The following is a 25,900-nucleotide window of genomic DNA, read 5'->3' on the forward strand; positions in this document are numbered from 1 at the left end:
GATCAGTTCCTGCGCTCAAAACACTTGTCCTTGGTTTTTGTGAGATTGCACCCCTGGGTATCCTAACTATGTGCTGACAACTCCATTTTCATTTGTTTCTCTGGCTCCTCTTCTCTTCCTCACCTCCCATTATTGCTGTTTTCCTAGGTTTCTGATCTTCTTTCTTAGCAATTTCTTCCAGGGAAAACTTCCTTGGTTTCTACAATTTCTTCTGGATCATTGGCTCTCAAACCTGTATAACTATCTCCCTTGTTCTCTCTTGAACTTCAAATCTACTTGCATGTCCTGCTGGCCACCAGCATTCAGCACATTAGAGAAAATATCATCTTTTATCCCACTCCCAAACCAGCATTTCCTCATTACTTATCCTTATGCTTTAATGATCATACTTAGGATTGAACTCCCTCTACCAAATCAACTTTGATCTCCTCCTTTTCCTCAAATGAGATTTAAAGTTTTCAAACAAGACTCCAGTCCACCTTTCTAGCTGTCTTTCCATCCAATCTTCCCAGCCCTTTCCAAACTTCACTACATGTTTACTATCAAATTTCCCATACTCTTTACCTTTGAGACTTTATTTTTTTTAATTAGTTTATTTATCTATTTTTAACTTTACAATATTGTATTGGTTTTGCTATACATTGACATGGAACCGCCATGGGTGTACATGTGTTCCCCTTCCAGAACCCCCTTCCCACCTGCCTCCCTATCCCATCCCTCCAGGTCATCTCACATGCCCTTTCTGGTTCCTTCTCTCTCTGTTACAATCCTATCTGTTCTTTAAGGCCTACTTCAGTGCACCACAAAACTGTTTTAGAGCCCACACATGATCCTTCCTTCCTCTGAAGTCTTGCACTAGGCCAGAGTATACCATGCACAGTACTAGACATTATACATCTAGCACTCAGTTCACTTTCTCTACAATTCTGCCTGTGAGGCAGGTATTATTATCCCCATTTTGCATATGAAGAAACTACACTGAAGGTTGTATAGCTTGAAAGTTTTGTCTATGGCTTTTGTCATAGTGTACTCTTGGTATCCTTAATTACATGCTGGCAGTTCCATTTTGGATTACTTATGTGGCTTCTCTTGTATTCCTCACCTCCCATTGTCACTTCTACTTTCTAAAGTAGCAGAGCCCAGAACTGAAGCTAGGCTTGCTTGCCTTTAACCACTTTGGCATACTGCTTGAAGGGCATTCACTGTTGGTACAGTGTTGGGTGAAAAATGGATGAGCAGAGAAAAGTCATATTTATGAAAAACTGTAGCAAGTTAAAAGTCAATTCTATATACAAAGGGGAGATTTGAAACCAATTTCCAGCCCAAATTTAGCTTACTTTAAAAACATCTCAGAGGATAAGGGAAGAACATCCCCTTATTCCTGCTTGCATTTGTGACTAGAGAACACAGGAGCCCTATATAGCTATATCCCCTTCTAGAGTGCCCTCTTCTCGTTGTCTGCACACACATTTGCCAATTCTTGGTTCAGTGTCTTACAGCTCAAGAATTATGTGGGAGTGTAGAATTATCTTCACTTACCAGATGAAGAAAGTGAGACTCAGAGGCAGTATAGTTTGTAAGAGCAAAGATGCTATAAAAATCAGACTGTGCCTGCATTTGAATTATGGCTTCAGTACTTATTGGCTGTATGGATTTGAGCAAATTAATTTCTCTGAGCTTCAGTTTCCTCATCTGTAGGATAGGAATAATAATATGGCTGCTGTGAGGATTAAATGAGTTGATGTATATAAAGTATTTATAATAGTGTCTGACATATAGTTAGTGCTCTGTATTAGCTAATATTATCTATCATCTTTGCCATTCCTTCTTTAGCAAGGTCTTAAATTCAGGTATCCTTTTTCCACCTTCTCTATCTATGGTGTTATGATGGGAAAACGGGAAGGAGGTTGGCCATCTGGTGACCTTAGGCAAGTCACTACTGCTATATTATACCTCATCTATAAAATGAGGTATTAAGGGTGATGATCTTTGAAGTACTATCCAGCTTTGTCATTGACTCCAAGTAGGCCCTGACAACAGGCTTGCCATTTGGTTTATGGCCACAGGGTCCTATCTAGGGATTGGTTTTGTCCAGGGTATAGCTGGACTTTATGACCTGAGGGCCCAGGCAGGTCAACTAGACTAAATGGGGACAAGAATGAGCCAACTGCTGCTGGGGAAAGCCAAGAATGGACTCGCTAAAAAGAAGACTGCACTGTGAAAAACATACAGGTAGCAGAATCAAGTAGACCTGGGCCTAGGGGAATTCAAACAGCATCACAGTTAGAGTCCTGAGCAGAGTGTTGGTAATTGACGCCAAGATACTCTTTTGACCCTTGATAAACAGTCAGTGATAAAACTTGATAAAACAGTCAGTGATAAAACTTTAAACCCTCATGGTGCTCTGAGTTGGCCTGTATGTACTTGATAAGCTCTAGTAACACCCTGTTGGTACCCATTTTTGGCAGGAGAGGGGAGACTTCTGTGTAAATACTTATTTTATAGAGGCCAGTGACCTGCAATTCTTTTCCTCCACTGCGGCCAGAACAAGAAGAAATTGACTTCTAGTGTAACTGTAAAAAAGCGAGTTTAAATGAAGCTCCATTTAGAAGGGGTACCAGTGACTGAAAGTGGCTGTCCAAATCTCTTTCTTTGTGGTTCTTAAAGAATAGGAACCATCTGGTTTATGGTGTGAATGGAGTTCTATGAGTTAATTATAGCTAATTAGTAGACATTGGTAGTATGGCATGATAGATACTAGTGCATATGCAGTCAGAAGACTGAGCTCTATAATTTATTACATGTATGATTGGCCAAAGAACCAGTTCACCACTCTGAGACTCAGTTTCCTTATCTTTAAAATATGGGTAATAGTGAGACCCAGCTCATTCATAAGGATCAAGAGATGCAGTAGATGTGGAACACTTTGTAAACAGTAATTCGTGAGATACTCAAAAGGTGGTATTATAAAAGGTCCTATTTGAAATCTCTTTTGCATCCAAGCTAAGGAGCTCCCTCTATGCCTTCTATCAAAAAAAACAATGGCTATAACCCAATGAAGGATTCCTTAGGCAGGAGCTAACCAATAGAATGCCTTAACTAAGTCAAAAGATCAGTGTGTGTGTTTTTTTCCTATGTGTGTCATGTGTTATGCATTAATATCATGACCATAGGGTTATTCTCTGGCTAGTATGTTGGAAGGCAGACCTGTATGAGAGGATGCATGATCCATATTCTGTCTCTGTTATCTGAATTATTTTGACTTTGGTCTTGCAGAGCCAATAATTACCTCGGTGTCCTTCATCAGAGTAGACTGATGGAAAAGATGACTTCTAGAGGACATGTTCAGCAATTCAGTTCTGGGAAGGGAATGTTTAAGTCCTTTGCCTGATGAGCCATATGTTCTCTATTCTGGAAATTGTTCCTCCAAATGCCAAGAAGATTGATGACCCATACAGGCTGGAACCAGTTGTGAGGAAAAGGAGAACAAATAATACAGTGGTCAAGATGGTAGCCAGAGAGAAACAGCCTATTCCCCCATACTGTACATCCTCATCACTGTGCCTAGACAAGTGTCATGAACATATGTGTGTGTGTTTATGTGGAAGTGGCATAGATGTCTGCCTGCTACTATGTGGAGCCAAGTCCTGCTGGCCATAAAGTCTAATGACCAAGGTGCATAGCCCCTACCTTGCTGAGTGATCTGAGCTTACCCTTTAATCTCCTTGTGGCTCAGTTTTGACATCTATCAAATGCAGAAGTCAACCTTGATTCCCTATGTATCTCACAGGGTCATTGTATAAATCACTGAGTGAATCTGTGATAAGGTCGAGTTTCCTGGGAGCAAGGCATCACAGAATGCCAGATTCTTTCATACCCATGAACACATGAATTCTCTGGATAGCATCATGTGTGGGTGAGAACAGGAGGCTGCAGGACTGGAGTCCATTATATGTGAGGAATGCTGTGGTCTGTAACTCATGAGGGTGAGGTACAGTAGAGTTAAATAATGTATCACCAACTCTCAATTGGACAGTTGAAAGGAAGAAGAGGAAATGGGGAGAACAGAATTTAGAGCAAATATGCTCGAGCCTCATTTTAGCCATTGATTTCAGACTCTCCACTCGTTCCAGATCCAAAGCTGCCTTGAAGCATCAAGGACAGATGGACTGGAGCTTTTTCTTCTCTAGGGGAGGAGCTCATGAGTAGGGATAAAAGTATGAGGCCTACATAGTCCATATACACATTCTGGGTCATTCTACCCACTGGCTAATGGAGAGTTGATAGTATTGTCTTGTGGTCCAGTAGAGCTTGCTCTCCCAGTGTCATCTCCATCACCCCTACCCTTCACCACTAATATGTGAGTTTTTTCCATAAGTAGTAGAGCTTCGGGGAGTGGGGGAAGTAAGGTAGCTAGATGTGTGGACTGAACACATTCTTATTTTGTCTCTTAAGCTGATCACTGGAGATTCCATCGTTAGTGCTGAGGCAGTATGGGATCACGTCACCATGGCCAACCGGGAGTTGGCATTTAAGGCTGGCGACGTCATCAAAGTCTTGGATGCTTCCAACAAGGATTGGTGGTGGGGCCAGATCGACGATGAGGAGGGATGGTTTCCTGCCAGCTTTGTGAGGGTGAGTGTCAGCTTTCACTCTCCTCTCCTTTCTCCTTGGCTACTTGCCCCTGGCTTCCCCCTCACCAGCCCCTTTTCTCCTTCTCATTCCCCTTCTTGTGGCTCCTCACATTTTTCCTCCATGTTTTTGGTCTCCTACCCAGGACTTGGGCTTTCTTTAATCTTTGCCCTTCTAATTTTGAGATTTTTTCTTGTTTTTATAACAATCCCCACCTCCTGCCTCCCACCTTCTACCCATTGTGACTTTGCACAAATCACTTCCCTTTTGGCCTTGATGGTTTTGAAGACCTTTTCAACTCTATATTGCTGTGAAAATTTACCTTTCTTACCTCTTTTCTGCTTTCTTTCTTTCACTTGCCTCTTCTTTTTTTATCCTTTCTTTTTATAGCTCTCTTCCCACCCTCTTTCTCCCCTCCCCACTCCTCTCTGCTTCCTTTGCCTCTTTTCTCTCATTTAGGGAAGTGTGAACACCCCTGCGTGTTGTCTCATGATTGTCTACAGCTGTTAATGTAAGAATCTGGGCTCCCTACCTTCTCAAGGGCTAGAGTTTACTGGCTGCAAATCTTGCTTTTTGCAAGGTGGTTGGGAACTAAGATGTACCAAGGGTGGGAAGCAGGCAGCTTGATAAGGCTGCCAAGGCCTTGCCCCTTTTGACATTATACCACGAAGAACCTGGCCCTTAAAAGAAGGGGTCCTTGAGAAGGGGCTCCTTAGCAGTTTCTGCTTCCTTTGTGTTACCCATTAGCAGGATCCTAATGGGGGAAGAACACTGGCCTGGTGTTCCAGCTCTTGGCCTTCCTTGGTGTTATGAGCTAGAATTAGCTGTTTGGCAGTCATGAGCTCTGATTTTCCCCATATGCAAAATGGTGTTGACAATTAGCTCATGCTAGGGGATATCACAGTGAACAAAATAATGTATGTTAAAACAGATTTGTGGCAATACAAGTACCAAAGCCACATCAGGGTGTCTTATACCCATCCTTACTATCACCTTTTGTTAGTTTCTTTTGTAAGATGAGGGTGAAGTCCTGTCCTCAAACAAAAGATCAGAGTGTCTTGGGTCTTTGGAGAATGAAGGGCCTCAGGATAAGAAGGATAGAAGTGTGACATGAGGGAAGGAGCAGGGCATTTGGGATCAGATAAAATCCAAGATGAAGATGCAGTCTTATTTTTACTACCTCCTGCCTCTATGGCTTTTGGCAAGACTTTTATCTTTCCTGAGCCTTGTTTCCTCATCTGAAAAATAGGAATAGCAGAAATTTTATGATGATTAAATGAGATTACTGTGTGAGTAAAGTGTCTGGCACATAGTGGATACTTAGCACATGGTAGCTTGCTTTATTATCACCACCACCACTACCTTATTATTAATAACTCCAAGAAGGTCTGTGTATCAAGGCTGACCATAGTGGTTGAAAGAAGCCTCCTTCCTAGGAGAGTTGCAAATGTAGGAAGCACTGTTATCTAGTTACAATAATTTAGGTGAGGGCACTGCTCAGAAGCAAAGAGGTAGACAAAATGGCCTCTCATCCCCTCTATATTGAGAATTTCTTAATGAAATATCCAGTCCTTTTCCCTCTAACATATATGGTGTCTTCCATCAGAGTCTCCACAGACCATGTGTCCCAACTCAGCTTTGTTGGTTGATGAATTGGTCCCAGGGGTAGTTAGAAAGAGCACAACAATAACCATGGGCCTTTGTAACTAGCGTGAGACCCTGTATACAGACAGCTTGTGTGCCTTGGGCTGACAGCCCCCTCTTTAAAAGAAGGATTAAATTGCACTCAGTGAAAATCATCCAAATCTGCATGTATTTCATCTTCAGTGAAATGTCATTTTTATAATAAACTGTAATTCAAAGGGTGGGATAAAATACTGGGAAAAGCAGAAAGACTCTAGGAGACAAATAACAGAACCAAGCTTTAGAATATCAGTGAACTCACATTGATGCTCATGCATCCAAGACCAAGAGGAGTGTTTCTCCAAGCACATAGCTTCAGTAACCACATGGGTGGGCTGAAGCTGACCTTTGAGGAGACCCCTGTCTGGGCCAGACATGCATGGTATAGAGTCTAGCCTAGTGGTCCTCAATCTTGGCTGCACAATGAAATAATTCACTTAGGTAGCTTTGAAAGACACAAACACTAAAACCCTGGCTCTAGGCTGGTTAAATCAGAATCTTTGATATTGAGAACGATTTGGCTTAGGCCAGTATAGTCCAATAGAAATATAATGTGAGCCACAAATGCAAGCCACAACTATAAAATTTTCTATTAGCCACACTAAAACAAGTTAAGATACCCTACCAGTGAAAATAATTTAATATATTTTAGTTAACCCAATATATCTAAAATATTATGGTATAATATTATCACTATAAATTTTTAAATATTTTACTAAGTTTTTGAAATCTGATGTGTATTCTATACACATCTCAATTCACACTGGTCACATTTCAAGTGCCTATTAGCCATATGTGGCTAATTGCTACTGTATCAAATAGCACAAATCTAGACTGTGAACCATGACAGCAGACCAGGAGCATTAATGACAGAGCCTAAATCATAAGTTAGAACTCCAATATTCTATTATATCAGTGTTTATTCTTTGAGAAACTGAGATATTGCCTCAGATTGCATTTGTAATGAGTTTTTGATCATTGCAAACCTTTTAAAGTGATAAGTAAATGGACTTCAGATCACTAAAGGGGAATACAATGGAACTTTAGCAGCTAGCAGCTGTGGTGTCACCAGTAAAAGGAAATTGGGTTAAATTGTTGCATGAATGATGTGAAAATTGATGCCAAGTTAGACCTTTCAGTTCTCATAAATGAGCATTTATGTATAGGTTTACATTCTGGTAAGATTGTGTTACTCAAGGAATTGAATGGCAGAGGTTATGGCAGAGGCTCTTTTCTTGTTGTTGTTGTTGTTGTTGTTTGGTCACTCACTAAGTCGTGTCCATCTCTTTTGCGACCCCATGGACTGTAGCCTGGCAGGCTCCTCTGTCCATAGTATTCCCCAGGCAAGAATACTGGAGTGGGTTGCCATTTCCCTCTCCAGGGGATCTTCCCAACCCAGAGATCTAACCCACATCTCCTGAATTGGCAGGTGGATTCCTTACTACTGAGCCACTAGGGAAGCCCAGGCTCTTTTCTAGTAGGTATTTAAAAGTAGAATTGCTAACAACATTCTTCTACATCGATTTTGGTTGAGATTAGAATTGTATTGCAGAGGCAGTGCTAGCTATATTAGAAAATGAGAGACCTGAGTTCTAATTTTGGCTTTTCCAAACATTTGACATATCATCATGGGTTTTTAGTTTCTCCTTCATCTCTGAAGCATTCTCTAGAATCTATTCAAGCTCTGACATGTCTAGGTAGGACACATAGATGAGTAACACTTAACTATTGAATCTTTATTAGTACTGATATAGGTAGATGTTGATTTCCTGAGATGACGTACCTCTATGTTGTAGTATTGTTGCCTTGTTTATCCAGTCTCATCCTGAGCTGATATTCAATAGCTTCTTGATAATACTGTCCTTCGGGTATTTGGCATATAACATAAAAGTATAATGGCAAAGAAAAGATTTTCCTCCTAACTCTACCGACTGGACACCTTTGTGGATCATTGGACCAGATTGGTCACTGACATAGTAGAGCATTTCCATTTCCTACCTGGAAGTGTCATTGCTATGTGAACATCAGCCCTAGGATGTTTAGTGCTGTTCTATCCAAGGTAGACTTACCTGTTGTTAATCAGGTTTAAAGCCAATTTGGAATCTGAGAAACTCAGATTCTTGCCTCAGTTCTGAGTATGCACCTTTAACAGTTTTCTGTATATTTTTGAAGCCAAATTTTCCTCCTTGTAAAATGGGGATAATTAAGTCTTGAGAAAATCCTTTGTAACCTGAGGTATGCTGGATATCTGTAAATAGGAAGTGTGATACCATTTTGGGTGCTGTACAAGAAACTTCTGAGTTTATATGCCTTCTATCCAGTGAAATATCTGCCTCTCTTATTATTCAGAATTTTAGTCTGTATGTACATACAGGTATGTGTGTATGTGTTTTCAGTCTCTTGCATATTTCTGGGGATATGACTTCACAAGAGCAATGCAGGAGTTGATTTACTTTCTCAGCAGTTGGTTATGCATGCTCAGTCACTCAGTTGTGTGCAACACTTTGTGACACCATGGACTGTATCCCTCCAGGATCCTCTGTCCATGGGTTTTCCTAGCAAGGATACCCGAGTAGGTTGCCATTTCCTCCTCCACAGCAATTGATCAGGTTAAGTGAATTACAGCTTGCTGAACATCAATCCTCACATCTAAGTGCTGACATGTTCAGCTGCTTTTCTGGGCTGGTGTCCCCTCTGGGAGCCCAGAGCCAACTGCCAGGATATGACGTGTCTCTTAAGTAGAAAATCCCATTCCTGTGGTGGCCCTCCTGTCCCATTTGGGGCCCTAATTACAAATCATTCAGGCCTATTTCTTTTATCACCATGTAAAAATTGGCCTTTGTTCTGACTTTGGGCCATGGCCTGGGGTCAGCTTACTGCCCACTTGAGGGCAGGCTCTGTACAGAATACATAACAACCTGCTATTAGTGGTAGCTGAGGCCTGAGTGACAAGGCATGGGTTTGTTCAGAGTGTAAAGAGCCTACTGAGAAGCCATAAGCGTATATTTTCCTTGTTTCTTAAAATTCTAGATCTCCCTTGTTTCTGGCCTTCTGGCAGAAGATGAAAGGATGAGCTAATCAGATCATTACCATCATTCCTTAGGGTTGTGCAGATCATATGTCACAGAAACTAAACCTCTCCTATTTATAGGAAAGCCCACTGCCCCAGAGTATTACTTGGCTTTGGATTATATAGTGTCTCTTTTTTCACTGCACTTGGGAAAACTTTTCACCCATATGAAACCCTAGACTCACAGTAGATTTAGAGCTGTAAAGACCCATCTTAGCCAGGATTAGCTGACTTAGATGTTTACAGGGCCAGGCAGGTAACTTACATGAGTAAAGCAGCCTGGTACTAGGGTAAGTGGGAGCCTGTGTCAAGTTGGAAAATCTATGCCCTATCTAAAGGGAGCAAAAGTGACTTGGATGGTTCTCATTGGTGGAATAGAGTATAGCAAGTATGAAAGTCCAGCAAGCTCAGATTGTCCAGATTTTTCAAGAAAAGCCAAGAATTGGATTTCATGTAAAAATCTTCATGTTTTAAAAATGTTGACCAGTAATTCACATTTTAAAAGAAACACTGTGAAGAATAAACTGAACATGCTGCTAAGTCACTTCAGTCGTGTCCGACTCTGTGCGACCCCACAGACGGCAGCCCACCAGGCTCCCCCGTCCCTGGGATTCTCCAGGCAAGAACACTGGAGTGGGTTGCCATTTCCTTCTCCAATGCATGAAAGTGAAAAGTGAAAGTGAAGTCGCTCAGTCGTGTCTGACCCTTAGCAAACCCATGGACTGCAGCCTACCAGGCTCCTCTGTCCATAGGATTTTCCAGGCAAGAGTACTGGAGTGGGTTGCCATTTCCTTCTCCGAAACTGAACATATCAGTAGGCTAAATTGAAACTTCAGTTCCCAGCTTGTGACCACTGGTCATCCTAATTTCCTCATTTTATAAATCCCAAGGAAACATAGACTCAGCGAATGGAAATGACTTTCTTACTCATGTAGGGAATTAGTGAAAAAGCCAGGACGTGAACTCAGGCCTGCTGACTCTTACTTAAGACAGGTGATATTAAGTCTTGGTCTAGTAAGTACAACATATGGAATTCCTCAGGTATGGTTTCTGTCTGTTGTTTTCCTGTGGATGGGCCGTAATTTCCTGTTTTTTGTATGCCTTGTAATTTTTTTTTTGTTGAGAACTGGGCAGTTTGAATATCATAGTTTGATAACTGTGGAAATCAGATTCTCTTCCTTCCTCAGAGTTTGTTGCTGTTGTTTGTTGAGGGATACAATTAACCACTTGTTTAGTGATTTTTCCAAACATTTTTGTTTTCTGCAAAGACTGCATTTCTTGCCATGTGTAATCATAGAAGTCTCCATTCCATTATGTCATTAGTCAGTCAGTGAACTGACAGAGATTGCTTTTAAATACCTGAAGCCAAAATAAACAAATTACTGACCAGGTCTTTGCAACTTGGCTAAGATTTGGGGCATTCCTTCAACACTAATCCAGACTGCCCACAACTCTGCCTTACTTTTCTTCTCCTACATTCCTGATTGCATGGAACCTACAGATTCTCCAGAAGTGAAAGCCTACCATCTACTCAGGCTTTTACTGAGCATATATCTCGTTCAGGGCTTGTGTGTTGCACTCTGACTTTCTCGGTGTGCACAGTGGCCCTTTTGAGTCTTTATTCTCCCAAGAAATTTTTTCCTCAGTCTCTTTCTTCCTGTGGTATTAGATCCATTTGCTGTTTGCCCTTCTGCCATCCTTTGCCCCAGATGGACATGGGTAGTGTAAGTCTTTAAGTCTTTCAACAAAAGCAGTCATGACCTCTAAAGCCAATTTAGCCTTAGGTAGAGGTATAAGACAAAGGTCAGTCTCTATGCCTGACCCTCAGGATCAAAAAGGTCAAAACACACAGCCACAGTATTTTTAAGAATGAGGTCATTAGCCCCTTGGCACCAGCAAGCTGCAGGAGGAATATGGGCCACCTTTCTCTCAGCTGCTGGGGAATCATAAAATGGTAGACAAATTAGCAAAATGCTTCAAAATTCTCTTACCAAATTTTAGCCACCCTTTTCTGCATCAAGAGGGATAAACTGGAAGATTGGGATTGACATATACACACTATTATATATAAACCAGATAACTAATAAGGGCCTAATGTATAGCACAGGGAATTACTCTGTAATGGCCTGTATGGGAAAAGAATCTAAAAAGAAGAGTGAATACATGTATGTGTATAACTGATTCACATTGATGTACACCTAAAACTAACACAACATTGTAAATCAACTATATCTTGATAAAATTTTTTAAAAAGAGTTCCCTGCTTGCTCTAAGTTTTGGATTAGATTCCAGAATTCTGAAAAAGTTAGTTCTGTTGGTCTTAGTCAGCTAAAGGGTGATTCAGCAGAGGGACTTATTATTTGTGCATTCCAATCTACCACTTTTAGTGATGTTCCCCTCTCCTGAATCTTAATCCTGTTCATTCTGGGATACAGAACAGTCGGGAAAGGGTATACATGGGCTGCTAACACGACTGTTAACACTTGAGGACCTACCTCCTATTTTAGGGTAATGGCAACAGCGTTTTGATTTCTTGAGATGAGTTCAGACATGCCCTTGTTTACCAATTCAAGTTTCAGGTGGACAAAGACCTCTAGTCTTAACCATCTATATAGAATGTGATGTGTTTGTGATGCTAGAGGTGATTTATTATAAGATCTGTGAATTAAGGATGACATAAGCAGGGAGGGCCTTTCTTCCTGGATCACAGAAATTTCTTCATACTAAAGTTTCAAATGGCGTTATTAGCAGTCATTTGCATTCACATGATCCACCATAATTGCTTCTCATTATGTGCACACTTTGGATGACATTATCTAGTACATCTTTTGGCTAATTGGAGGGGATTTTTTTTAATATAGAGTCACCCAGCTCAGAGATAAGATGATTTCCGCCATATTAAAGTAGGTCACCCTGTAGGTCTCACTTCAGTTCAGTCACTCAATCGTGTCTGACTGTTTGTGACTCCATGGACTGCAGCACACCAGGCTTCCCTGTCCATCACCAACTCCTGGAGCTTGCTCAGACTCATGTCCATCGAGTCGGTGATTCCCTCCCACCATCTCATGCTCTGTCGTCGCCTTCTCCTCCTGCCTTCAATCTTTCCAGCATCAGGGTCTTTTGCAATGAGTAAGTTCTTCGCATCAGGTAGCCAAAGTATTGGACTTTCAGCTTCAGCATCGGTCCTTCCAATGAATATTCAAGACTGATTTCCTTTAGGATGGACTTATTGGATCTCCTTGCAGTCCAAGGGACTCGCAAGAGTCTTCTCGAACACCACAGTTCAAAAACATCAATTCTTCTGTGCTCAGATTTCTTTATAGTCCAACTCTCACATCCATACATGACTACTGGAAAAGCCATAGCTTTGACTAGACAGACTTTTGTTGGCAAAGTAATGTCTCTGCTTTTTAGAGACATTACTTTGGTCTCATTCTAAGGTCTCACTTAGAATCCTCAAATTGAAAATAACCATGAAGGACATAGTCTGTGTCCCAGTCTCCAGGTACGATTATAACTAACTCATCTTGGACTTTTGAGAGCCTGGCTAGCATCTGTCAGATAAGCCTAAGCTACTTCTTTGATTAAAGCTGTTAGCCTTTATGTTGTAATCTAAGCCAATTTCTTGAAACATTGCTATTTGCATGAAGCAGATGATATTTAAGAGCTTGCAACGGTAGAAGACACTGTGAATCATTCCCTTCATGGTGGGGCTTTCCTTCCAAGGTTCTGTTGTTTCATCCATAACATTAATTGGAAATTTGATTGACTGCCTTAGTTTTAAGACTATGATCTGAAGCCTAGGGCCTGTTTTTCTCTGTGTAGCTAACCCCTAGGTTCATTTAGGGATCAGACTGGGCCTCCCTAGTACCATGTCTACATTGTTTTGGTGGTCTTGATGACTTGAGGAAAGGAAGATCATGACTGATTAAATGCTTGGGGATGAAATCTGTTTCTGAGGCTCTTTGGGAAGTACACAATTTTGTAAAATCATGATAATTGTATATATATTTATGTTTCTTTTTTGTCATTATAAATGTCATTATGAATCAAGGTAAGCCCCTTATCTTTTTCTTATTATTATTATTACTGCTGTTACCATCTCTTCACCAGTATTTATTAATCCTAAAACAAAAGTGACTGTCCGGCACTTAGCAAAGCTGCCTCCTTGAGCCAGGTAGGCAAGGGCTGAAGTTATCTGGAATCTTGAGAGGCCTCCTCCAGGAACTTTGTCCTGCTAATTAGAAGGTCACCAGAAAAATCATACTTAGATGCCCACAGCTCTCTTTTTTGGTTTTCAGAAGTGAGTCTTCTTTGAAGAACCTTGATTTGGGAATGCCTTAGTGTTGAATGAGAGAATTGACTTTTTTTTTTTTTTTGCTTTAATTCTGTTCCTGGAATGAGTTTGGTCCCTCAGATTAACTCAGGGTGGTCATTTCTGGAGGACATAAAGGCTGGTTGCCAATCTCTAGGATATGAGCCACAGAATAAAGGGCCTGAGGGCTCAGGCCTTGTCTGTACCATTCCTGTTAGAGATCCAACCAGCAAGGGAGTCTGATGTTTCACGGCCTAAATACAAATAGGTACTATTGCCTTTTTAGAGACATTTTCTCTTCTACAATAGGACAGGAACAAAGCAAAAGTAGGCCACAGCCTTAAGAAAGAAACTAGACTCCCCCACCAAGAACATTACTCCCTGAGTATGGTAGACTGGACTAACTTCCCCTTTCCTTGACTAGGATTAGAACTCAGATCCAGTGAGATCTGAGTTGCAATGTAACTTTTGTTGAGTTTTTTGCCTTAAAGGAGTCAAGGAGTAGGTGGATAATGCTAAGAGTGCAGGAGAGGTGTATGAATAGGGAGCTTTGGGCAGAAATTTCTCTAGCCTTTTGAGGTTGAGTGGTCCTTCTCTATTGGAAATATGCTGTGTAGGCATATCCAAGATCACTTTGTGTGTGTTGAACAGGGGGCATTCTCTTTGGAGAAATAAGGAATGATAGGGCTCCTTGGAGATAGAGAGATGAAACACTTGACAGATTACCATGCAAGAAGAACACAGTGAAGGTTGCAGGAGCATTGGGCTGTAAAGTCAGAGATCTGAATTTAAGGGTCAACTCTGCTGCTGATTCTCTGGGGATGTCAGGGAGGGACCTCTTCTTGGCCTCAGTGTCTCAACTAAAAATTCAGGAAGTTGGACTTGGTGCTTTCTGATGGCCCTATCTGCACCAGTTTGAGCTTATTCCATGATTCTGTAACCAAGATCACCTGTGTTTACCTGTCTGCATTCAGTCAGAATGGTATATCAAATTGGTTTGATGGAGCTTTCTGGCGGAGAAGGAAGGATTTGACTTCACACTACAGTTGTTGAATAGAGGGTGGAGGAACCACTGACACATTAATAGGTAACACTCCATCCCCAGGATGTGGTAAGGCTGTTTCTGTGAGGTACCAGCCAGTGAGTACCAACAGGAATATGATACAAGGTTGTGTGAAGAAGCCATTCAGCAAAGAAGCTGTGCCCTTCTGTCCTTTATACAGCCAGATTCTAAATTAAGAGACAATTTGCTTTTGATCTCTACCTGTATCAGTTGAGTAGGAAGCTTTCTGAGGTGAAAATATCCAGGCCCCAGGCTCATCTTCTTAAATATGTCTATCCCACTATTTCTCTGAAGCCAGGCTGCTCTCTATTAGGAATCAGAGCCTCTCATTTCATGTTTTAAAATGTTTTTAATTTTTTATTGGAATGTAGTTGATGCATGATGTTGTATAAGTACAGAAAGTGAATTAGTTACGCATATACTCTTTTATTTTTAAGATTTTTTCCCCATATAGACCATTACAGAGTATTATGTGGAGTTCCCTGTGCTATACAGCAGGTTATTAGTTATCTCTTTTATAGATAGTAGTATATATGTCAATCTCAATCTCCCAATTTATCCATCCCTGCCTTATCCTCTTGTAACCATAAGTTTGTTTTTCTACATCCATGTCTCTACCTCTGTTTTGTAAATAAGTTCTTTTGTACTCTTTTTTTTAAGATTCCATGTATAAGCAATATCATATGGTATTTGTGTTTCTCTGGCTTACTTCGCTCAGTATAACAATCTCTAGGTCCTTCCATGTTGATGCAAATGACATTATTTCAGTCTGTTTTTTATGGCTGAGTAATATTACCTTGTGTATATGTACCACATCTTTATCCATTTCTCTGTTGATGGACATTTAGGTTGCTTCCATGTCCTGGCTATTGTAAACAGTGCTGCAATGGACATTGGGGTGTATGGATCGTTTGGAATTATAGTTTTCTCTGGGTATATATCTAGGAGTTGGATTGCTGGGTCATATGGTAGTTCTTATTTTTAATTCTTAAAAGAATCTCCATACTGTTCTCCATAATGGCTATACCGATTTTTATCCCACCAACAATGTAGGAGGGTTCCCTTTTCTCCGCACCCTCTCTAGCACTTATTGTTTGTAGAGTTTTGATGATGGCCATTTTGATTGGTGTGAGGTGATACCTCATTGTAGCTTTAATTTGTATTTCTAATAATTAGTGTTGTTGAACATCTTTTCATGTCCTTTCTGGCCATCTGTATGTCTTCTTTAGAGGAATATCTATTTAGATCTTCTGCCCATTTTTTTTTGATTGGGATATTTGCTTTTTGAGCTGCATGGGATTAATCCAATAAAAAATAATTACTCTCCTTTCATTTTATAATTACCACTTGGCTTTAAGATCTGGACTTCAGAGAAGAAAGGAGAAGGCTTTAGCCTCTTCATACTGAAGTGTGAATGATTGATATCAGACTTTTTCTTGAGAATGATTTGGAGGAGAGAAGGGACCATGAAGGAAGCAAGGAAACAAAGTCAGCAAAACCAAAAAAATAAAAGGTAGATGGGGGAAGAAAAGTGGAAAGAAACACAAAACACTATGGAAAGGGAGAGATGCAAACATACTTACTCTTAGCACCTCCATTTGGTTGGTGCCAGCTGGTCCTCCACAGGGACCTCATGCCCCTTTAGGAAGTATTTCAAATTCTAAGAGATTGGCCTGAGAATCAGAGAGAAATGACTTCATATCTTATACCCAAGTACTTGTGATCAGTGTGACCTTTAAAATAATTTCTTCGTGTCTTTGAATCTTTTTTTTTCTCATCTGTAAAATGAGGACAGTGAGCCCCAATTTTCCTTAAATATCAGACCCTGATATTTGAATAGCATGCTACAGTTTGATATGGCATAATTTGCCCTCTCTCATATAGAGAGTTCAAAGACTCGTAGAGCAGGGCAGAGTGGTTACAGCTGAAAACCAGAACAGAGAGAGACTATCTTCTCCAGAGACCTTAGAGTAATACCTAAAGCCTCACCTTCTTGGGGATCACAATGCAGTGCCTTCTGCATTCCCCATGACCATTGTGGAGTTCAAAAGAGTTAATTCATGTGAAAGGAGGTTAACAGCTCTGAAGTCTATGCCTGCATGAGAGATTAGACTTGATTTTAACCTGAAGGAAGCCTGAAGATTGAGCTGCCTTTCTTGAAAGGGAGAGACCACAGTTAAAACAGAGGATCAGATCAGTGCAGAAGGAAGCTGCCTAACAAATGAATGCCCCTGGTACTGTCAGAGCCACCTGCTCATGATAGCTTGGCCCTGACAGTTCTCTTTTGGCTCTTATTTGTCTTTCAGTTCCAGTTCTGAGATGGCAGGATTCTTAGGTCCCACTTACTAATGACAAGTTTCTGGACTGGCCTAGAGCCAAAGTATCCCTGGCTATTAGACTGCTAGTCTCTAGGCCTCTTTATGACTCTGCAAGGGCCAGCCTCTCCTTTACTTGATGCCCCTCAGAGGGATCTGGAAACATCTTACAGTAGCTATGAAATCTCCAAGTATATAAAGTTTAGCTTTAGAATGTACCTCATTTTCTCTTTCAGAGAAGGCAATGGCACCCCACTCCAGTACTCTTGCCTGGAAAATACCATGGATGGAGGAGCCTGGTAGGCTGCAGTCCATGGGGTCACTAAGAGTTGGAGACAACTGAGCGACTTCACTTTCACTTTTCACTTTCATGCATTGGATAAGGAAATGGCAACCCACTCCAGTGTTCTTGCCTGGAGAATCCCAGGGATGGGGGAGCCTGGTGGGCTGCCGTCTACGGGGTCGCACAGAGTAGGACACGACTGAAACGACTTAGCAGCAGCAGCAGCATTCTCTCTTTATCTTCCCTTCTCTTACTTGATCTTGCCAAGTAAGTCTTTGAAACAAGTTGCTGCCCAGAGCAGTACATCTGCTCAGGTGACCTACTGTCCCAAATAAGCATCAAACTCAGGTTCAGGTTGGATTGGTACCACAATATGCCAGAAATAGTGTGAGCACTAAATCTCTGCCAGTCTCAAACAGCTAGAGTTCTAACCCCTGGGCAATAGTTACTGGTTCAAGATGAGATTGTCTTCCTTGGGTTCTTGCACTGACTGGCTGAACTCAGAATAGTCAGTAGTCTTGAGATGCAATCCAAAGGAGTTATATAACATGAAGACAACTGACCAAACCATTCTCTTCCCTTCAGATTTTATTACTTTCCCAAGAGCTTCATTTCTGGCTTTAATTTCTTTTTCTTGATTGGGGCAGATTGGAGACTATTCCCTGGCTCTTCCTCCCACCCCAGACACAAATACAACCCTCTAGCTTTGGAATAGGACATCTAGAGCTGACAGAAAAATTCACTTATTTTCTTTCCTCATGTAAGACTGATATGGCTGTCTTTGGATGACGTATTAAGGCAATGAGTGGAAAGTTGAAGATAGGATATTTTTATATAACAGCATATCTAAAGTGACACATCTAAGGAGCTTTCTCCTTAATCCTTCTATAGGGATGATCCTGGAGAAGGCAAGACCAGAGCAAACCACAATTTCAGGTGACTTCCTTAAAGGTGAAAGGAAGGCATTTTCTAACTCGTAAATGGCCAGTTTTCTTGTTTCACTTTGCTTGCTTTTTTCCCCCTGTTTGCTGGGAAAAGATACATTTATACAAGGAGAAATCCACTTGAGGTGGTGGTGGATTGGAATTCTTTGTTAAAAAATAGATGAAGAAGACTTTTGAACAAAAAAGGGTCCACTGGAGAAGGGAATGACAGACAATTTCAGCATTCTTGCCTTGAGAACCCCATGAATATTATGAAAAGGCAGAAAGATATGACACTGAAAGATGAAGCCCCCAGGGCAGTAGGTGTTCACTATGCTACTGGAGAAAAGTGGTGAAATAGCTCCAGATGGAATGAAGAGGTGGAGCCAAAGTGGAAACAACGCCCAGTTGTGCATGTGTCTGGTGGTGAAAGTAAAGTCCGATGCTGTAAGAACAATATTGCATAGGAACCTGGAATGTTAGGTCCATGAATCGAGGTAAATTGAAAGTGATCAAACAGGAAATGGCAAGAGTGAACATTGACATTTTAGGAATCAGTGAACTAAAATGGAAAGGAGTAGGTGAATTTAATCCAAATGACCATTATATCTACTACTGTGGGCAAGAATCCCTTAGAAAAAATGGAGTAGCCCTCATAGTCAACAAAAGTGTCTGAAATGCAGTACTTGGGTGGAATCTCAAAAATGACAGAAAGATCTTGGTTCCTTTCCAAGGCAAAGTGAAAGTGAAAGTGAAGTTGCTCAGTCATGTCCGACTCTTTGTGACCCCATGGACTGTAGCCTACCAGACTCCTCCGTCCATGGGATTCTCCAGGCAAGAATACTGGAGTGGGTTGCCATTTCCTTCTCCAGGGGATCTTCCTGACCCAGGGATTGAACCCGGGTCTCTTGCATTGGAGGCAGATGCTTTAACCTCTGAGCCACCAGGGAAGCCAGAGGTTTCCAAGGCAAACCATTCAATATCACAGTACTTGAAGACTATGCCCTGACCACTAATGCCCAAGAAGTTGAAGTTGAACGGTTCTATGGAGACATAATAGACCTTCTAAAACTAACAACAAAAAAAGATGTCCTTTTCATCATAGGGGACTAGAATGCAAATGTAGGAAGTCAAGAGATACCTGGAGTAACAAGCAAGTTTGACCTTGGAGTACAAAATGAAATGGGACAAAGGCTAACACCTTCCCATGTGGGTTGGGACTGGCTGAGGCTGTGAGATAAGTGAGGACCCTTCCAACTGTATACATTGGGGGAAGTACAGCTCCGTAGGGAGAGTGCAGTGTCAGGCTGCAGACAGAGGGTGACTTTATTGCCATGGCAAGTGGTTGATGTTAGTGGGTCCAACATTGAGTTGTTGGCTGTGCTCCAATAAGCAGGTGACAGGGAATTCAGAGGCAGACAGTGTGCAATGAACCAATAATGGTTTTCTCATCTGTAAAATGAAGTGCTTATAAATTCCTTCAACAGATTATCATCAAGTAGTTACTGAGGAGGTACAGAAGTACTTTGCTGACAAAGGCCCATATAGTCAAAGCTATAGTTTTTCCAGTAGTCAAGTACAGATGTGAGACTTGGACCATAAAGGCTGAGCACCAAAGAATTGATTCTTTCGAACTGTGGTGCTGGAGAAGACTCTTGAGAGTCCCTTGGACAGCAAGGAGATCAAACCAGTCATCCTAAAGGAAATCAACCCTGAATATTCATCAGAAGGATTGATGCCAAAGCTCCAATAATTTGGCCATCTGATGTGAAGAGTTGACTCTTGGAAAAGACCCTGATGCTGGGAAATATTGAGTGCAGGAGAAGGGGGCTACAGAGGATGAGATGGTTGGATGGCATCATCAACTCAATGGATATGAGTTTGAGCAAACTCTGGGAGATAGTGAAGGACAGGGAAGCCTGGGGTGCTGCAGTTCATGGGGTCACAAAGAGTCGGACATGATGAGCAACTGAACAGCAACAGAAGTACTTTAGACCTGGAGCCGATCCTACAAGAATATGATAGTAGATATGAAAACTTATACAGGAATTAAATGACTTGCCTAAGTTCTGTGACCTTACTCAAATCCTTTCTGTTTTCTAGATCACAGTTTTCTCACCTAGAAGATGGAGGGATTGGACCAGATAAACTGCAAGAATCCTTCTAATCCATACTCTATAATTTTTAACATTGACGTAAAATACACAACATAAATTTTTTTTACCACTTCAACCATTTTAAGGTGTACAGCTCAGTGTACTTATGATGCTGTAAAACCATCACCACTATTCAGAAGTGTGGGGCACTGGCACAGTTCTATAGGATTAGTTAGTGAGACCCTACCTGTAGAGTAGCAAGTGGTATAGCCTAGACAACATAACAGGTCTGACTCTAAAGCGACTCCATTTTGCCAGGTCACCACACTGAAGTAGTTTTTCTGATGTCTATCAAGTATTGTGACCTTTCTAGGAGATGAATAGATTTCAGAGAAAAGTTCCAAAAGTTCTGGAAAAGTCAATAAATATCTATACCTGTTCACATGTTACTTTTTTGTTGCCCATCTGCCCCCCTCTCCACCCCTAGCGCACAAGACTCTGCACACAATATTTTAGAAGTAAATTCTGCATGATTTTATTTTATTTAATCTAAGTATTCCTTCTGTGATTATTTGACTAATAGAAACCTAAATTCTATCAAGGTCTAAGCAGTTGATGGGCTTAGAGATCAAATTGCCAACATCTATTGGATCATAGAAAATGCTAGAGAATTCCAGAAAATTCTACCACTACTACTGCTTCATTGACTAAGCCAAAGCCTTTGATTGTGTGGATCACAACAAATTGTGGAAAAATTTTAAAGAGATGGGAATACCAGACCACCTTACATGTCTCCTGAGAAACCTGTATGCAGATCAAGAAGCAACAGTTAGAACCGGACATGGAACAATGAACTGGTTCCAAATCAGGAAAGGAGTACGTCAAGGCTGTATATTGTCAGACTGCTTATTTAACTTCTATGCAGAGTACATCATGCACAATGCCAGGCTGGATGAAGCACAAGCTGGAATGAAGATTGCTGGGAGAAATACCAATAACCTCAGATATGCAATTGACACTACCCTAAGGACAGAAAGCAAAGGCTGTCTTCTCCATTGTATATTCTTGCTTCCTTTGTCAAAGATAAGGTGCCCGTATTTGTATGGGTTGATTTCTGAGCTTTCTATCTTGTTCCATTGGTTTATATTTCTGCATACAGATCTTTTGTCTCTTTAGGTAGATTTATTCCTAGGTATTTTATTATTTTTATTGCAATGGTTAATGGGATTGTTTCCTTAATTTCTCTTCCTGAGTTTTCATTGTTAGTGTATAGGAATGCCATGGATTTTTGTGTATTGATTTTATATCCTGCAACTTTACTAAATTCCTTGATTCACTCTGGTAATTTTTTGGTGGCATTTTTAGTATGACATGTATAGTATCATGTCATCTGAAAACAGTGAGAGTTTTTTCTTTCCAATATGAATTCCTTCTCTTTTACTTCTCTGACTTCCATAGCTAGGACTTCCAAAACTAGATTGAATAATAGTGGTGAATGTTGGTACCCTAGTCTTATTCCTGATCTTAGAAGAAATGGTTTCAGTTTTTCCCCATTGAGAATAATCTTCTGTGGGTTTGTCATATATGGCCTTTATTATGTTGAGGAATATTCCTTCTATGCCTACTTTCTGAGTATTTTTATCCTAAAGGGTGTGGAATTTTTTTGAAAGATTTCTCTATGTCTATTGAGATGATCGTATGGTTTTGATATTTCAATTTGTTGATATGGTATATGTATGAATTTATTTGCATATATTAAAGAACCCTTGCCTCCCTGGGATAAACCCCATGTAATCATGTTGAATGGCCTTTTAATGTGTTGTAGGATTCTGTTTGCTGGAACTTTTTTGAGGATTTTTGCATCATTGATATCGGCCTGTAATTTTCTTTCTTTCCTTTTATTTTTTTTTCTGGTATCGTTTTCCGGTTTTGGTATCAGGGTGATGATGGCCTTGTAGAATGAGTTTGGGAGTTTTACTCCCTCTGCAATTTTTTGGAAGAGATTGAAATTAAGCAGAATAGGTGTTAGCTCTTTTCTAACCATTTGATGGAATTTGCCTAGGAAGCCATCTGGTCCTTGGCTTTTGTTTTTTGGAAGATCTTTTTTCACAGTTTCAATTTCAGTGCTTGTGATTGGTCTGTTTATATTTTCTATTTCCTCCTGATTCAATCTTAGATGAGTGTTCTTTTCTACAAAATTATCCATTTTCTTCAGGTTCATTTTATTGGCATAGGGTTGCTCATAGTAAGTAGTCTTATGATCCTTTGTATTTCTCTGTTGTCTGCTGTAACTTCTCCCTTTTCCCCTCTAATTTTTGATTTGAATCTTCTCCCTTTTTCTCTTGATGAGTCTGGCTAATGGCTTGTCAATTTTGTGTATCTTCTTGAATAATTTGCTTTTAGTTCTATTGATCTTTGCTATTGTTTCCTTCATTTTCCCCCATTTATTTCCACTCTGATATTTATGATTTCTTTACTTCTAGTAACTTTGGGTTTTCTTTTTCTTCTTTTTCTAGTTGTTTTATGTGTAAGCTAACGTTGTTTATTTCTTTTTCTCATATTTTTTTCAGGGAGGATTGGATTGCTATAAACTTCAATATTAGCACTGTTTTACTGCATCCCATAGGTTTTGATTTGTCATGTTTTTGTTGTTCGTTTCTATGTATTTTTTATTTCCTCCTTGATTTCTTCATTCACCTCTTGGTTATGTAGAAGTGTATTATTGAGCCTCCATGGTTGTTTTTTTTTTGGTTTTTTTTTCCTGTAATTGATATTTAATCTTACAGTGTTGTGGTCATAAAAAATGCTTTATACAGTTTTCGATTTTCTTATATTTACCAACGTTTGATTTGTGACCTGAGAGGTGATCTATCCTCAAGAATGTTTTGTGTGCACTTGAGAAAAAAGTGTATCCTTCTGTTTTTGGATAAAATGTCTTATAGATATCAATTATGTCTGTCTTGATCACTGTGTCATTTAAGGCTTGTGTTTCCTTATTAATTTTCTGTTGGGATGATCTGTCCTTTGGTGTGGGTAGAGTTTGAAAGTCCCCAGTATTACTGTGTTACTGTTGATATATTCTTTTATAGTTGTTAGCATTTGTCTTATGTATTGAGATGCTTGTATGTTGGGTGCATAATCTTGATATTTTTTTTTTTTTCCATTTATCGCTTTGAGTATATGCTGCTACTCCAGTGTGGACTGCATAGTTTCTGCTGAAAAATCAGCTGTTAATCTTATGGCGAGTCCTTTGTATGTTTAGTATTTTGCTGCTTTTAATATTTTTTCTTTGTGTTTGATTTTTATTAGTTTGAATAATATGTGTCTTGGTGTATTTCACTTGGGTTTATCCTGTATGGAACTCTCTAGACTTTCTAGACTTAGGTGGGTATTTCTGTTCCCATACTAGGGACGTTTTCAACTATAATATCCTCAAATATTTTTTAATCCCCTTTCTCTCTTCTTCTGGGGCCCCTATAATTTTAATGTTGTTGCACTTAATGTTGTCCCAGATGTCTCTGAGACTGTCCTCATTTCTTTTTATTCTTTTTTCCTTAATTTGCTCTGCTTCAGTCATTTCCACCATTCTATCTTCTAGCTCACTTATCCATTCTTATGCCTCAGTTTTTCTGCTATTGGTTCCCTCTAGTGTATTTCTTTCAGTTATTATGTTGTTCATTGCTGATTGCCAGTCTGTTCTTTATTTCTTCTAGGTTCTTGTTAAACATCTCTTGTGCCTTCTTAATGCATTCCTTTGTTCTATCTGTGCCTCCATTTTATTTCTGAGGTTTTGGATCATCTTTACTATCATTACTCCAAATAATTGTTCAGATAGACTGCCTATTTCCTCTTTATTTGTTTGTTCTTATTTTTTTTAACCATACTCCTTCATCTGCTGCATGTTTATCTTTTCATTCTGTTTAATTTACTGTGTTTGGACTCTCCATTCTGCATGCAGGCTGGAAGTTCGTAGTTCCTCTTGTTTGTGGAGTCTAGTCCCAGTTGGTGGGGTTGGACTAGGGCCTTGTGAAGATTTCTTGGTGAGAGGGACTGATGCCTGCTGGTGGGTGGAGCTGTTTCTTGTCTCTCTAAAGGAAAGTTTCATGCTCAGTGGTATGTCATGAGGTATCTGTGTGCTTGGTATGACTTTGGACAGTCTGTATGCTAATTGGTAGGTTTGTGTTTCTGTTTTCCTAGTTGTTTGGTGTGAGGCATCTGGCACTGGAGCCTGCTGGCCTTTTGATGGGGCCAGGTCTTAGGGTTGAGGTGGAAGCCTTTGGAAGCTCTCACCAATTAATATTCCATGGAGTCAGCAGTTCTCTGGTGATCCAGTGTCCTGGATTTGGGTTTCCCACATCTTACTTTCAGGCCTGACTCCTTGCTGGGGCACCAAGACTCCACAAGTCACGCAACATGGAAAAGAAAATGAAAGGAAGAAATAGAGAAAAAAAATCAAACATGCAAATGAAAAACAATGGACACACATGACTCCAAGATGGCAAAAGCAACATTAATTAGACAGGAACATATAAAGAAACCCACACACTCACACTCACAAAATGAAAAAATGAATGAAAGAATAAAAAGAGGAACCAAGAAAGAAGAGAGTTACTCTCTCAATTTATCCCACCCTCTCCTTCCTCCACTGTATCCACAAGTCTGTTCTCTGTCTGTGCTTCCATTGCTGCCTTGCAAAGAATTTCATCAGTACCATCTTTCTAGATTCCATATGTATGTGTTAATCATGATATTTGTTTTTCTCTTCCTGACTTACTTTGCTCTCTATAATAGGTTCTAGCTTCATCCACTGATTAAATCTATAACCATGGTTTCCTCAGGAAACATGGAAAATAACTAGGATGAGGAGTAGTCAAAGCAGAAATTTCACTTTATCTAGACTGTTTGAACTTTTGCTTTATTTTTTATAAAGTTGTAATGCACATATAGAAATTTAACATTTTAAAGCGTACAATTTAATATACATACATACTTGTGTGTATGGGTATATATTACATATATGTATGTATGTATGTATACCACATCATCACATTTTGGTTTATCCATTTATTAATTAATGAACGTTTCAGTTGTTTTCACTATTTGGCTATTAAGCATAATGCTGCTATGAACATTTGCATATAAGTTTTTGTCTGAACATATATCTGCAGTTCTCTTGATTATATGCCTAGAAATAGAATTGCTGAATTATATGGTAACTACGTGTTTAACTTTTTGAAGAACTGCCACAGGGGCTGCACCATTTTATATTCCTACCAGCAATATATGAGGGTTCTGATCTCTCCACTTTTTCATCAATACATGATATTATCCTTTCTTTTTTATTATAGCCATCCTGGTGGGTGTAAATTGGTATCTCATAATGATTTTGATTTTGATTTCCCTAATGGCTAATGGTATTGAGCATCTTTTTATGTGTTTATTGCCATTATCTTTTTTGGAGCAATTTCTATTCAGATGCTTTGCCCATTTTAAGTAGGTTATTTGCCTTTTTACTGTTGA

At 40.0% G+C, this 25,900-nt stretch overlaps 1 protein-coding gene across 6 annotated transcripts in view; it reads left to right on the plus strand.

Annotated features, from left to right (window-relative positions):
• Nucleotides 1–25,900, plus strand: part of ARHGEF9 (Cdc42 guanine nucleotide exchange factor 9) — a 440,519-nt gene that overhangs the window by 201,351 nt on the left and 213,268 nt on the right. For 5 of the 6 annotated variants that reach the window (XM_081565580.1, XM_081565579.1, XM_081565581.1 and 2 more), the window contains one exon: nt 4,456–4,635. In XM_081565580.1, the coding sequence (XP_081421706.1) occupies nt 4,456–4,635 (180 nt within the window). Of the gene's footprint in view, nt 1–3,276; nt 3,676–4,455; nt 4,636–25,900 lie in introns of all 6 variants that reach the window. The other variant, XM_081565582.1, reaches the window with a different exon arrangement.

This window comes from Giraffa tippelskirchi, chromosome X (genome assembly GCF_054371585.1).
Source record: "Giraffa tippelskirchi isolate mGirTip1 chromosome X, T2T-mGirTip1v1.2.pri, whole genome shotgun sequence".
Classification (NCBI taxonomy): Eukaryota; Metazoa; Chordata; class Mammalia; order Artiodactyla; family Giraffidae; genus Giraffa; species Giraffa tippelskirchi.